The sequence below is a fragment of the Phocoena phocoena genome, chromosome 2, assembly GCF_963924675.1.
Source record: "Phocoena phocoena chromosome 2, mPhoPho1.1, whole genome shotgun sequence".
NCBI classification, from domain to species: domain Eukaryota; kingdom Metazoa; phylum Chordata; class Mammalia; order Artiodactyla; family Phocoenidae; genus Phocoena; species Phocoena phocoena.
Window position 1 is genome coordinate 49,594,606 of NC_089220.1, and position 15,400 is coordinate 49,610,005.

The following is a 15,400-nucleotide window of genomic DNA, read 5'->3' on the forward strand; positions in this document are numbered from 1 at the left end:
AAACTGCAATACTCAATCAATCAAACTTACATTCCTGGCTGCATTGGAAATTGGCACCCCCATTTTGGAAAAGTGAAAGCATTTCCTAGAGCTGAATACTTGTCTACCTTAAGATAGCAATTCTACTGCCAGGTACACACAGAAACATACCCACATGTTCACCCACAAGACACTTATTTGAATGTTGGTTGCTGCACTATTTGTAATAGCCCCAAACTGGAAACTACCTGAATACACACCACCAGTAGAATGGGTAAATAAATTATGGCATAGTCCCATAAAGGAAGAGTGTACGGTATAACAATGAGAAGGAACAATCTACAAAGCTCAGAAACAAGCAGAACTAATGCATGGTGCTAGAAGTCAGGAGAGCAGTTGTCCTTGGAGTGGGGAGTAAATGGGAGCGTTTGGGGTCTGGTAATGTTGTCTCTATCTGGCTTCTGGTTATGTAAGTGCTTAGTTTGTGAAAATTCATTGATTATAACAAATGCACTTTTATGCATGTTATATTTTAATAAAATTTGCGAAACAAACAAAAAAAGAAGGAAAATTTTATGACTTAATGTTTTTATTTAGTATAATAAATTATATAAGTACTCTGTATTGCTTTACAAATCTTTGTTTTAGGAATAAAGACAACTAGATACTTTTTGCAAGTGCTTTTTTTTTTAGTGTATTTTGTTTACCAAGATTGTATTTAGGAAACTTGTATCTCTATGATGCAAGTGTATATTTTAATTTTTTTGGTCTTTTAGTCACATTATATCTTAGAATTTTAAAATTCTGTGTACTTTATGAGTAGATAATAAGCCATCCTTTTCTCTGATTTACAGACTATTTCATATAAAAGAAGTTACTCTTTGATTATTAGGAATAATTCTAAAATTGGTCTCATTAGGCCAAATAAAATATACATTTAGGAAAATATAATATTAGATTCCTGAATGCCATAGTAATATTTAATTTGACAAATATTTGTTCTTTTTAGATAATGATAGGTGATTTGGCAGGGCGGGGTGTTCATCCTACCATAAAGTTGTAGTTTAAATTAGTCTCAAGACAGAGTCTATAGCCTAGATAGAAACATCCTTAAAGTGTTTGTTTAGTCACCTACTTTTAATTAATTTTTAAAAATCTTTTATATACAAAATTGTGGTTTAATTTCCTGATTCCAACCAAGAGTTAAGTAGAATTGTTAGGAAGATACCAAATTGTTACTTTCTTTTGGCGAACATAAAGGAAGGGGTCCTCTGTAGTAAAAAATTAAGAGTTTTTGTCTTTTCCTCTTTCTTCTCTTCTCCTCTCTCCCTTCCCCCCTCCCCAGTACACATGCTTCTCATCGCATTTCCAGGATTGATCCTTTAAGATAGAATTTGTGAATATATGTTATATTTTACAGTTGACAAATTACAGTTTGAACCTCCTCTGAGAAAAGAAACAGAAGCACGGGATGAAATGGTAGGAATAATGACTTTTAAAGAATTTTCCATATTAAAATTTGAGAAACGTTATAGTCAGGTGTACTTTTACTAAAGAACAAAGTAATATACTCTTCAGAGCATTGATTTTTAAATTTTTTTTGGCGGTATGCGGGCCTCTCACTGCTGTGGCCTCTCCCGTTGCGGAGCACAGGCTCCGGACGCACAGGCTCAGTGGCCATGGCTCACGGGCCCAGCCGCTCCGTGGCATGTGGGATCTTCCCGGACCGGGGCACGAACCCGTATCCCCTGCATTGGCAGGCAGACTCTCAACCACTGCACCACCAGGGAAGCCCCAGAGCATTGATTTTGATAACGTATTTCACACATTAAAGTTTGAAAAAGCTTCTGGTTAGGTGTATTTTGACTAGGGTACAGTGTGTAATATACCATTTTAACCATTCATTTTGACACTTCTGAGTCTTTTGAAGAATTCATATGAATTTATTAAGTATATGGAATTTTATGCTCAGCTTTAAGCTCTCAGGATCTTTTTACTTAATGATTCTGTTAGATTTGTAGTATGATTTTGCATTGCCTTACTGTTTTTAATATTTAATTGTTAATATATCTTCTTCTTTTTTTTAACCATTGCTCTTATTTTGAGATTACTATTTGGTTAACCCTTTCCTTAACTAAAAAGAAATAAACAATAGATAGAGCAAGATATTATTAGAGTCAGCCTAGATGTTATCCTAACATCTACTTTATTTATAACTGATAGTAAAAGTATAGTTTTTAGAGTAATTGTCTTCTGTTAATGGATCTCTTCATTCTTAACATCTGCAAGTGGTGTTCTTCCTACTGTATGCGTTGCTGGACAATAAATTTTCAATTTCCATGCTAGTCAGAAAAAGTATGGCACCAGTAAATTAAAGGTGATTGAATAATACAGTGTTTAGTTCTCCATGCTAATGGAGTAGTGATGCACATAATTCAAAGTTAACATTTTTGTTTTGCTTTGGAATATACTTTACCAATATATTGGTAAAGAGGGCTTGTCACATTTTAAGCTGTAAGTATGTTTATAGATTCTGTTAAGTTTAAGTCATCTAATAATGAGTTATTGACATAAATGTGTCAAATGACAGCAAATGTAGCTAGAGATTAAACCGTTGAAAGCCAAGGTGATTAATAATCATGACAATGAGTATGTTCTTGAATCAAATAAAATGAATGATACCTGTTATAAGGTAACATTTTAAACTCTTTTTTACCTTCACAGGGAGTGTCTTCAGACCCAAACTTTCTGTTACGGTGGAATCCTTTTGTTGATGGTGCAAATACTGGCAAGTAAGTTGTTTTTCTAGCTTAACTTTATTTTACTTAATTATATAAGAATACTATTTGATGGGGAGTGCTTTATTCTAATAAGCTTTAATTTTTTTCCTATAAAAGTTGTACTATGCCTTTTGTCAGTGAAAAGCTTCTGACTTTTTTAAATTGCCCAAAGGCATAATGTGTTGATCATTAAGGCTTTGTGGTTTTGTTCTTTAAATCAAAATACAGTATGTGTGGTGTTAATATACTGAAAGATGAGCTACATGAGCTCATGGGAAAAAATATGATAGTAGGAATCAGAAAGCCCCAGTTCCATCTCTGCAATGTGGTTACTTCATATCCTAGACCTGTATTTCCTCAACGATTAAGTGACAGGGCTGACCTAGATGAGTTGTTCCAAACCTATTAGTCCATTGCAGTGCCTAGAGAGCTCTTAGGAAATATAGATTCCTGGATCCCCACATTAGGCCTATGGATCTGGGGTTAGCAGAGTATGGCCTGTAAGCCTATAAACCAGATCTGGCCCAATGCCTATTTTTGTACATCCTACAAACTAGAAGGATATTTACATTTTTTAATGGTTGAAAAAAAATTGAAAGAAGACCACTATATGATTCATAAAGCCTACAAAGTTTACTGTCTAACCCTTTATAGAAGAAGTTTGCTAACCCCTGCTATAGAATACAGTCTTTGGGAGTGGAATCTAAGAATCCTGAAAGCTTCCTAATTGATTGCAATGACTATGGATAAATGTGTGGAACCAGTGGGCTAGATGAGTGATTCTCAAGTTTTGATGTGCCTGGAGGATCACCTGGAAATCTTGGTAAAATGCAGATTCTGATTAAGTAGGTCTAGAGGGTGCATTTATAAAAGTTTCCATGGGAATTCCCTTGCAGACCAGGGGTTAGCACTCTGCGCTTTCACTGCTGAGGGCCCTGGTTCAATCCCTGGTCGGGGAACTAAGATCCTGCAAACTGTGTTGTGCAGCCAGGAAAAAAAAAGAGAAAAGTTTCCAGGTGATACCAGTGTTGCTCATCTGTGGACCCCACTTGGAGTAACAAAGGGTTTGATGATACAGCCATTTGAATATATGATTCACTGTGGATATTCCAACTCTAAAAGTCTGAATCTCTTTTTCACTACTAAGTTTAATTTCGTTTTTATTACATATTAAATGTTGCAAAGCATAATGATAAAGTAAAAAATACTTCGTATTCACTTTATAAAAACTCTATTTTATAGTCATACTAATACAGTTTGACAGAATGAGATCTTAGGTCTTCCTGTAGCTTTAAAAAATACTCTGTACCATGATCTGATTGTCTTTTATATCCCCTGAATAGAAGCAGATTTTAATGCACATGTAATGCTCTCTGTGTTTTATGTTATTGTCATTTATCACCATCTAAATTGCATTTTTCTCTTTGTATTAGATCAACCTCAAAACGTGCAATACCACCTCCCCTACCTCCTAAGGTGAGCTACTTAAAGATTTTCAACAATATATCCTTGGTTAAATAATAAAATAAAATTTTTAAATAACTTCATTGAATTTATTCAAAATTCTCTTAAACATATTTTAGGGTACAGTTTTCCTCAAGAGCATATTATGAAGATGTAAAAATATATTAAAGAAGATTTCATGAGAAATATAATATTTTTATAGCTATTAGAAAAAGGCAAAGATAGGTTATTACTCATTTGAGGCAGTACTTGACCACATGGAGGGGAGTTCATCATTTACATTCCTCATTTATTACTACAGTTGGACAGTGCACTAGAGTCATACTTTATTAAGTCACTTTCCTTGCTTGTTTGTAGTTATTAAATATTTTGTGGATTATGTATGTGATTTTATTGGTTATAAAAACGTTATCAGTTTGTGGTTAGGGCTGCTTAAAAGTCACATGGCAAGTTCATAGTTGTGTTGGGAGAGTAACTCAGCTCTTGCTTACCTTGCTTACTTGGCCCAGTGAATTGAACTATACAAGAAAAAGAAAAAAAGGCATATTCTCCTCCTCCTTTGATGCATAATAATAACAAAGTGTTAATGTTTTATGTCCAAATTTATTAAAGTACTTCCGTGTCTTATTATCAACTAGCCAAGGATAAGCAGTTACCCTGAAGACAACCTCCAAGATGAAGAAAAATCATCAACTGTAAAACGTTGTCCTGATTCAGAGAACAGAGCTCCCCAAGTTCTCAGAAGACAGAGTAGCCCAAGTTGTGGTCCTGTAGCTGAGACTTCCTCTATTGGTATGGCTAGCAGTATCAGCAGGCCTGGAGTGCATACAGCTAGATACTGTGATCTCGGTAAATAAATCAAAGTGAAGGCTGAAAAGAAAGCCATTTTGTTCATATTTTAAAGAATGTCTTTTTTCTTTAGTCAATCTTATTACTGTTTGAAGCTTTGTGAAGGTTCTTTAAAGTTCCACATGGGTGGACTATAAATAGATTCAATCCAATTCAACCTAATTTGATCCCTTGCTAAATATTATAGGATCTAGAAAGATGAATGGATGACCCTGCCCTCTGGAAGTTCAGGGTCTATAGCAGAAGTTACACCCATGTGCACATAATTTCAGACAAGACATTTTGTTTAAGTGTCTCCTACAGTAAGTAACTATACGTAACAATGCAAGAGATCTCTGAGGGAGATAAGGATAGGGAACAGAGGACGTAGGCCCTTGCAGAGTATTAAAGGGCTTGGTGAGCCTTTAATAAGTGGAACCAATACTGACAGGCATTCTTAGAGAACAAGAAAGAATGAACAAATGCACTGAAACAGGAAAATCTAGAATGTGTTGGAAGTACAGTCTAGTATGGTAGAAGTGTGAGCTTTTGAAGGGTATATACTGGGAGACAGGACTTAAAAAGGTAGGTTGAAGTTAAATTATGAAAGGCCTTGAATATCAGTATTAGTAGGTCAGATTTCATTTTTCTCACAATATGGAAACATTTGTTGTTTTCATGGATTAAGACCACTGCTATAGATGCAGTGCTGCCTCTACATGAGCTAGAGAAAGGCACCAGAGATACTTTAACTCATCTGACAGTAGAAAAAATATTTCCCTATAAAGGAACACCCAAATGGAAAACAAGTACTGGGGGGAGAAGGGGAAATTACTTTTCAAGGAAAGTACTTATTTGTATGGTCATTCAATTTTTAACCATGATTCTCTTTAGGAAATGGTGATGGTATTTCAAAACTCATTAGTGAAAACACAGAAGGATCAGCGCAAGCACCACAGTTACCACGAAAAAAGGACAAGCGAGATTTCCCTGTAGGTATAACAGGTGTTTGGTGATTAGTTGTAAATAATACTGTATTTATCATATAAAGGGCATAGTCTATTTAATTCAAGAGTTTGAATAACTGGATTTCTAAATGTATAAAGTTTTTCTTAAGGCTTTAAGAGGTCTTACAGTATTAAAAATCACTTTTCCCACAGAAACCAGTAATCAATGGCCTCCCACCCACCCCAAAAGTGCTGGTAAGAAATATTTTTATGTGAACCACTTGCCAGTTTTTCTCTCTTTAGAAGCAACAGAATATTGTTTATTTGCTATCAAGTATCTTGAGCCATTGAAAGGAAGGATTCATAAAATACAAAGGCATTAAATGCATTTGGATATACCATGGATCAAATCATGTACCCTAACTTGAGTGAGTTAGTTAGAATTGGATAAATTTCACTTTTTATAAATACGGACAGTTGGGTTCTCTGATTAGCCTACAGAGGCCAATTTAATTTTAATGTGATGATATTACTAGTACTGTGTCCTCTTCATTATGTTGGTTAAATATCTTTCTACCCCTGAAGCCATTTTTACATTGCACTATACACAGTGAAAAGGAACAGGGAAGCTTCTGTTAACTCTTGTTCTCTGGCCCTTCAGTAGAACCTACCTAAGGTAGGTCAGCCAGTCATATGAATGGGTGCCTTATAAATTGTACATTTTTATACAGTAAAAGTTTAGTGTAAATATCAGTCTTTTGTCTTTCATCACTATTATGGAGGTATACTGCAATTATAATCACTATGATGTTACTCAATAATATCATTCATTGTTTCTCATTATTAAATGTTAGTCCTAAAGATAAATAGTGATGTAAAATTCCTAGAATGTATCATTGACATATGTAGACGTTTTGATAAATTTGATATTTTTGCTGTAAAGTAGTGGATTACACAAGGAAACAGTATAAAACTCTCTTCATAGAAAGGGTTAAATTATATCAAAATATGAATTTTGTAATGAGACCATAAATATATGCAAATAAGAGTCAGTTTAACATTTCATAATAATCTTAGCTATTTTCTAAGAATGTATAAAATTATCTAATCAAATAAGTCAACATCTCTTTCTTTATAAATAAGATGGGAGCATGTTTTTCCAAAGTCTTTGATGGCTGTCCTTTGAAAATAAATTGTGCAACATCCTGGATACATCCTGATACAAAAGGTAACATTTCTGAATTTTTATATATATCTCCAACAAAATATTTATTATCAGAAAAGATCCTTATGATCAGTGAACTGAGGGCTTTTTACTTTAAAAGTTCAACTTAGAGACTAAGGAGTGTAGGTATTATACTATTTAGTGTAACAACCTAAATAGGTAAATAGTTTTAGTTTAAGGCATCAGAATTCAAGAGTGAGTATACAGGAACAGTTCCTGGTTAAAGGAGACTAAAGAGACATCACAACTGATTGCAACCATAATTTGGCATTTTCATTTATGTAAAAGGACAATACTGAGACGATAATTGATTTCAGTAAAATCAGGATATTAGAAAATAGTATTGTTTCAGTGTTAATATCCTGATTTTGATCATTGTTGTGTGGTTGTATAAGACCTTTTTATTTTTTTTTAAGAAATGCACACAAATATTTAGGAATAAAGGGGTATCATGCTCATAACTTAAACAGTTCAGAAAATGAAAACAAAAATGTGTGTACAGAGAAAGAAGGATAAAAACAAAAGTAGTAAATGTTAACTTTTTTTGTATGTGTGTAATCATATGGTGTCTTTCTTTTATTTTTTTTTGAATTTTTGAATTTTATTTATTTTTTATACAGCAGGTTCTTATTAGTTATGTATTTTATACATATTAGTGTATATATGTCAATCCGAATCTCCCAATTCATCACACTGCCACCACCACCCCCACCCATCACTTCGCCCCTTGGTGTCCACCACCACCCCCACCCGTCACTTCCCCCCTTGGTGTCCATACGTTTGTTCTCTACATCTCTCTTTCTATTTCTGCCCTGCAAACTGGTTCATCTGTACCATTTTTCTAGGTTCCACATACATGCGTTAATATATGATATTTGTTTTTCTCTTTCTGACTTACTTCACACTGTATGACAGTCTCTAGATCCATCCACGTCTCTACAGATGACCCAATTTCGTTCCTTTTTATGGCTGAGTAATATTCCATTGTATATATGTACCACATCCTTATCCATTCATCTGTTGATGGGCATTTAGGTTCTTCCATGACCTGGCTATTGTAAATAGTGTTGCAATGAACATTGGGGTGCATGTGTGTTTTTGAATTATGGTTTTCTCAGTGTATATGCCCAGTAGTGGGATTGCTGGGTCATATGGTAGTTCTATTTTTAGTTTTTTAAGGAACCTCCATACTGTTCTCCATAGTGGCTGTATCAATTTACATTCCCACCAATAGTGCAAGAGGGTTCCCTTTTCCGACACCCTCTCCACCATTTATTGTTTGTAGATTTTGTGATGATGCCCATTCTAACTGGTGTGAGGTGATACCTCACTGTAGTTTTGATTTGCATTTCTCTAATAATTAGTTATTTAGAGCAGCTTTTCACGTGCTTCTTGGCCATCAGTATGGCCATCTGTATGGCCATTTCTTTGGAGAAATGTCTGTTTAGGTCTTCTGCCCATTTTTTGATAGGGTTGCTTGTTTTTTTAATATTGAGCTGCATGAGCTGTTTATATATTTTGGAGATTAATCCTTTGTCCGTTGATTCATTTGCAAATATTTTCTCCCATTCTGAGGGTTGTCTTTTCATCTTGTTTGTAGTTTCCTTTGCTTTGCAAAAGCTTTTAAGTTTCATTAGGTCCCATTCATTTATTTTTGTTTTTATTTCCATTACTATAGGAGGTGGATCAAAAAATATCTTGTTGTGATTTATGTCAAAGAGTGTTCTTCCTGTGTTTTCCTCTAAGAGTTTTATAGTGTCCGGTCTTACATTTAGGTCTTTAAACCATTTTGAGTTTATTTTTGTGTGGTGTTAAGAGGTGTCCTAATTTCATTCTTTTACACATAGCTGTCCAGTTTTCCCAGCACCACTTATTGAAGAGACTGTCTTTTCTTCACTGTATATCCTTGCCTCCTTTATCATAGATTAGTTGACCGTAGGTGCGTGGATTTATCTCTGGGCTTTCTATCCTGTTCCATTGATCTATATTTCTGTTTTTGTGCCAGTGCCATACTGTCTTGATTACTGTAGCTTTGTAGTATAGTTCAAAGTCACAGAGTCTGGTTCCTCCATCTCTGTTTTTTTCCCTCAAGGCTGCTATGACTATTCAGGGTCTTTCGTGTCTCCATACAAATTTTAAGATTTTTTCTTCTAGTTCTGTAAAAAACTGCCATTGGTAATTTGATAGGGATTGCATTGAACCTGTAGATTGCTTTGGGTAGTATAGGCATTTTCACAATATTCTTCCAATCCAAGAACATGGTATATCTCTCCATCTGTTGGTATGATCTTTAATTTCTTTCATCAGTGTCTTATAGTTTTCTGCATACAGGTCTTTTGTCTCCCTAGGTAGGTTTATTCCTAGGTATTTTATTCTTTTTGTTGCAGTGGTAAATGTGAATGTTTCCTTAATTTCTCTTTCAGATTTTTCATCATTAGGGTATAGGAATGCAAGAGATTTCTGTGCACTAATTTTGTATCCTGCAACTTTACCAAATTCATTGATTAGCTCTAGTAGTTTTCTGGTGGCATCTTTAGGATTCTCAATGTATAGTATCATGCCATCTGCAACAGTGACACTTTTACTTCTTCTTTTCCACTTTGTATTCCTTTTATTTCTTTTTCTTCTCTGATTGCCATGGCTTGGACTTCCAAAACTATGTTGAATAACAGTGGTGAGAGTGGACATCCTTGTCTTGTTCCTGATCTTAGAGGAAATGTTTCCAGTTTTTCACCATTGAGAATGTTTTCTGTGGGTTGGTTGTATATGGCCTTTATTATGTTGAGGTAGGTTCCCTCTATGCCCACTTTCTGGAGAGTTTTTATCATAAGTCGGTGTTGAATTTTGTCGAAAGCTTTTTCTGAATCTATTGAGATGATCATATGGATATTATTCTTTAATTTGTTAATATGGTATATCACATTGATTTGTGTATATTGAAGAATCCTTGCATCTCTGGGATAAATCCCACTTGATCATGGTGTGTAATCCTTTTAGTGTGTTGTTGGATTCTGTTTCCTAGTATTTGTTGAGGATTTTTGCATCTATATTCATCAGTGCATTTGGTCTGTAATTTTCTCTTTTTGTAATATCTTTGTCTGGTTTTTGTATCAGGGTGATGGTGGCCTCATAGAATGAGTTTGGGAGTGTTCCTTCCTCTGCAATTTTTGGAAGAGTTTGAGAAGGATGGGTGTTAGCTCTTCTCTAAATGTTTGATAGAATTCACCTATGAAGCCATCTGGTCCTGGACTTTGTTGAAAGATTTTTAATCACAGTTTCAATTTCATTACTTGTGATCGGTCTGTTCATATTTTCTATTTCCTCCTGGTTCAGTCTTGGAAGGTATACCTTTCTAAAAATTTGTCCGTGTCTTCCAGGTTGTCCATTTTATTGGCATAGAGTTGCTTGTAGTAGTCTCTTAGGATGCTTTGTATTTCTGCGGTGTCTGTTGTAACTTCTTTTTCATTTCTAATTTTATTGATTTGAGTCCTCTCCCTCCTTTTCTTGATGAGTCTGGCTAATAGTTTATCAATTTTGTTTATCTTCTCAAAGAACCAGCTTTTAGTTTTTTTGATCTTTGCTGTTTTTGTCTTTGCTTCTATTTCATTTATTTCTGCTCTGTTCTCTATGATTTCTTTCATTGTACTAACTTTGGGTTTTGTTTGTTCTTCTTTCTCTAGTTCCTTTAGGTGTAATGTTAGATTGTTTATTTGAGATTTTTGTTATTTCTTGAGGTAGGCTTGTATTGCTATAAACTTCCCTCTTAGAACTGCTTTTGCTGCATCCCATCAGTTTTTGATCGTCGTGTTTTCATTGTAATTTGTCTCTAGGGATTTTTTGATTTCCTCTTTGATTTCTTCAGTGATCTTGGGTTATTTAGAGAAATATTGTGTTTCCTATATACTCAATGTGTTTCCTATATACTCAGAATCATCAGTTGTTTCTTTTTTTTGTTTTACACCCTCACCATCAGATTATTTATTTACTTTATTTTATTTTAGTATAATTGATTTACAGTGTTTTGTTAGTTTCAGGTATACAGCAAAATGATTCAGTTACTCATATGCATATATCTTCTTTTTTAGATTCTTTTCTCATATAGGTTATCACAGAATATTGTATAGCGTTCTCTGTGCTATACAGTAGGTTCTTGTTGGTTATCTGTCTTATGTACAGTAGTGTGTGTATGTTCATCCTTTTGCCACATTTGTTTTACTCTTTTCTGTCTATATGTGAATTTTTTTCTGAATCACTTCAGAGTGCGTTGTGGACATCATGCTCCTCTTCCCCTTATACTTCAGTTTGTATTTTCTAGGAACAAGAATCATCTCTTATATAATCACAGTACAATTATAAACATTAGGGATATTATCATTGATATAATACTGTCTTTTAATCCACAGTCCATATTTAAATTTTATTAATTATCCCAGTAATGTCTTTTATCATCTTCTCCGCCCTTTTTTCCCCAATCCAACATCCAGTTCAAGTTCATATGTTGGATTTAGCTACCATGCCTTTAGTCTGCTTTAGTCTGGAACAGTTTCTCAACCTTTCTTTCTCTCTTGATCTTGCCATTTTGAGGCTGCTTATTTTGTAGACTGTCCCTTAATTTGAGTTTGTCTGATGAGTCCTCATGCTTAGATCATGTTATGCATTTTGCAGGAATATCAGAGAAATGTTTTTGTGCTCTTCTCAGTCCATCATATCAGGAGGCACATGGTATCAGCTTGTCCAAATACTAGTGATATTAACATTGACCAGTTGGTTAAGGTGGTGTTCACTAGCCTTCTCTTCTGTCAAGTTCCTATTTTTCCTTTTCTAAGTAATTGCATAATTATTTGATTTCCCAAAGTAATTAACACATAATTAGTGTGAAGACTCATTGAGACTTCATAATATCCTCTTGTTCATTAGACTTTCACTGACTAGTTTTAGCATCTGTTGACAATCCATTGACATCTACTGACAATTTCCCTTCTTTCTCATTTATTCACTTACGTTTGAATAAATGACATGTAATGAAAATTGTGTTTTAAAAAAGGATTTTATAGTAAGATAAAGCTGAGTTAGTAACAGAATATATCTACTTTTAAAAAATAAAGAGTTGGGGGAAGAGGTAAAGAAGGTAGCATGGGTTTTAGAAAATAATTTTTCTTTGGATTGGTGGGTGGCTATCTAACTCTTAATACCATTAAAATATAGGGCCATTATTTTAGTGAATGATTTCAGAAAATGATAGTAAATTCTGGTGATTTATCTCAACTATTTTAGATCAGTACATTATTTTTGGAACTGAAGATGGTATTTATACATTGAATCTCAATGAACTACATGAGGCAACGATGGAACAGGTAATTTAGGAGTTTTAACTCAAAAAATTAGTTTGAGTCAATTGAATAAAGTAAATATCTTAATTTTAAAGCAATTTATATGAGCCTCAGTTTTAATTTTTATGATTTAAATAGTTAAAGGGGTGAAATTGTACTCTTCACATATTCATGTTGAAAGATTTTTTTCCATAAGGTTTTGGTAATTTACTGAAAGGTAGAAAATACTTATTTTTCTGCTCTTTCATACTGTTGCAGTTTGGAGGTTAAGGGGTAAGGGAATGAAAATTGGAGAGTTTTAATTACCTTTTTTTTTCTTAATAGTTATTTCCACGGAAATGTACTTGGCTCTATGTCATCAATAATACTTTAATGTCATTGTCAGGTATGTATATGATAAAAGTGATATGAAAAATAAACAATGGACAAGCAGAGAAATGTAGTTTTAATACACATTATTTTAAAATGTTGTTATTCAGGGTAATTATAATCTAGTATAGTTAACTTTTGAGACTTGCAGGTATTTTTTACCGTTGTAGAATTGGAAGAAACCTTGAGAAGGAACCTTGTCAGAGCAGTACTTCCCATACCTGCCCAGGAACTACATAGTTGGAGAACATGACAGTGATTGTTCCCTGAGGCCATCCCCTTCTCCACAGTCTCTGTTACTATCACCATCACTGCCTTCCACTGAGAATCAGCAGTTGAAGGGAAAGAATCAGAGGATCCAGATGCTTCCTTTCTTTGTAATCTTGAGCCAATCACTGTCTCTTGTCTCTCAGCCTCAGTTTTTTTTTCATAAATTATATCTTCATTTTTTAATTTATTTTTTATTGAAGTATAGTTGGTTTAGTGTCGTGTTAATTTCTGCTGTACAACAAAGTGATTCAGTTATACATACATATACATTCTTTTTCATATTCTTTTCCATTATGGTTTATCACAGGATACTGAATATAGTTTCCTGTGCTATACAGTAGGATCTTGTTGTTTAAACATTCTGTATATAATAGTTTGCATCTGCTAATCCCAAACTCCCAATCCATCCCTCCCCACTCCCCCTTCCCATTGGCAACCATAAGTCTGTTCTCTATGTCTGTGAGTCTGTTGCTGTTTCGTAGATAGCTTCCTTTGTGTCATATTCTAGATTCCACATATAAGTGATACCATATGGTATTCGTTTTTCTCTTTCTGACTTACTTCACTTTAAGTGTGATAATCTCTAAGTCCATCCATGTTGCTGTGCCCAGTTTTCTTAATTGTAACATAAGGATGATGGCAACAATAACAACCTCACAAGATTGCTGTGAGGATCAAGTGAGATATCCAAAGTACTTAGAAAACTGTGAAGACTTACAGATGCTTGCTGGTAGAATTCATGTTATTCTGGACCACATATTTATTAACGAACTTGGACCAATGCTTTCAAGTCTTACAAATAATCAAATGGGTTCCAGAGCAACCTATTCTAATTTTGTTGTTTGTATTTTTCTTTTTTCCTTGTTGTTGGGGGTAGGTGGGTTGTGTTTAGGCTTTTTTCCCCTAATTGTTACCTGCCAGAACCTATTTTCTTACATTTTAGATTGAAGTGGCTACCTAAAGGCTTGCTGCTCACTTTCATTCTGATAGTAGAGCACAGTTGGCCCTCTGTATCTGCATGCACAGATTCAATTCAAAGATAGAATTGATTTTTAATTCCAGGAAGTTCCAAAAAAACAAAACTTGAATTTGCCAGGCACTGGGTCACTATTTACATACATTTACATTGTATTAGGTATCATACATAATCTAGAGATGATATCAAGTATGTGGAAGAATGGGCATAGGTTATATGCAAGTACTACACCATTTTATATAAGGGACTTTTTATAAGGGACCTCACATTTTGGTATCCACAGGGGGTCCTAGAACAGTACTCTGGTGGGACCACTATACAAGGTAGTTAATTATTTCTCTCTGTTCCTTAATCCTAATGCTATCAGCTATTAAAATAGCATTTATCCCTTTCTCCACTTTGAAAAATTATTTTAACATTTCTTAAATTTTCTTCAGTTTTTTGTTTGATACTCTTTCGTGCTCTGTATCTCAATAGATACGTGATGATTACATCCTAGTTCTTATTTACTGTACTGTCAGGCTTTTCATTATTAAGTGTACCTTTCAGCTACTTATGCTTTAAAGCATCAGTGCTGATATAGTTTTAACTCACTGACAGATCATTATGAATTGTGGCCTAATTTAAGAAATGCCATTTTCATAATTTTAAGTATGTGTGTGTGAGTGTGTATGACTTAAACTTGTCTACTAACCATCGCCTAGTAGAGATTCTTCAGGAATTTGTATATTTGAGCTGATGACAGCGTTTACAAAGAGCATATTATTTGATTGTCCATAAATGTCTTTTAAAAAACTGGGGTCCTCAAAAAAGTTTTTAATCTCTGATTTTGATTATGTTTCCCCCAGTTTTTTTACTTTTGTTTAATAAAATATTAATATATCATATTACTATTATGAAGATAAACTTAAACCCAGATCTGTTTGAATTAACAATTCTGAGTTGTGTTCATATAGAGTCACTTTCCTCTAACTCTCTTACTGCTTTTATCCCTATTTATACCTGTCTTTGGGAATAAGCTTAGAAGCCACACAGAGTACATCTTGTATATTTATAAAATAACAACAGAAAGGCAGGGAAAAATTAGCCTATAAATTGGTTCTTTCCAAATTTAGTCAAAATGACCTGTGGAACTGAATGAAGATAGGTAGCAGTGCTCAATAGGAGAAAACGTTCCGTTTAAGGGTCTGCATTTCTTTGCATGTGTGCACATACATGTACATGTGTTAGCT

The 15,400-nt window shown here is 34.2% G+C and overlaps 1 protein-coding gene across 1 annotated transcript in view; it reads left to right on the forward strand.

The window, feature by feature from the left end:
• MAP4K5 (mitogen-activated protein kinase kinase kinase kinase 5) overlaps window positions 1-15,400 on the forward strand; it is a 137,902-nt gene that overhangs the window by 96,992 nt on the left and 25,510 nt on the right. Inside the window, exons 15-23 of the mRNA XM_065872807.1 lie at window positions 1,400-1,458; window positions 2,704-2,771; window positions 4,193-4,235; window positions 4,862-5,015; window positions 5,946-6,043; window positions 6,212-6,253; window positions 7,142-7,226; window positions 12,498-12,577; window positions 12,878-12,938. Of these exons, the coding sequence (XP_065728879.1) occupies window positions 1,400-1,458; window positions 2,704-2,771; window positions 4,193-4,235; window positions 4,862-5,015; window positions 5,946-6,043; window positions 6,212-6,253; window positions 7,142-7,226; window positions 12,498-12,577; window positions 12,878-12,938 (690 nt within the window). The remainder of the gene's footprint in view (window positions 1-1,399; window positions 1,459-2,703; window positions 2,772-4,192; window positions 4,236-4,861; window positions 5,016-5,945; window positions 6,044-6,211; window positions 6,254-7,141; window positions 7,227-12,497; window positions 12,578-12,877; window positions 12,939-15,400) is intronic.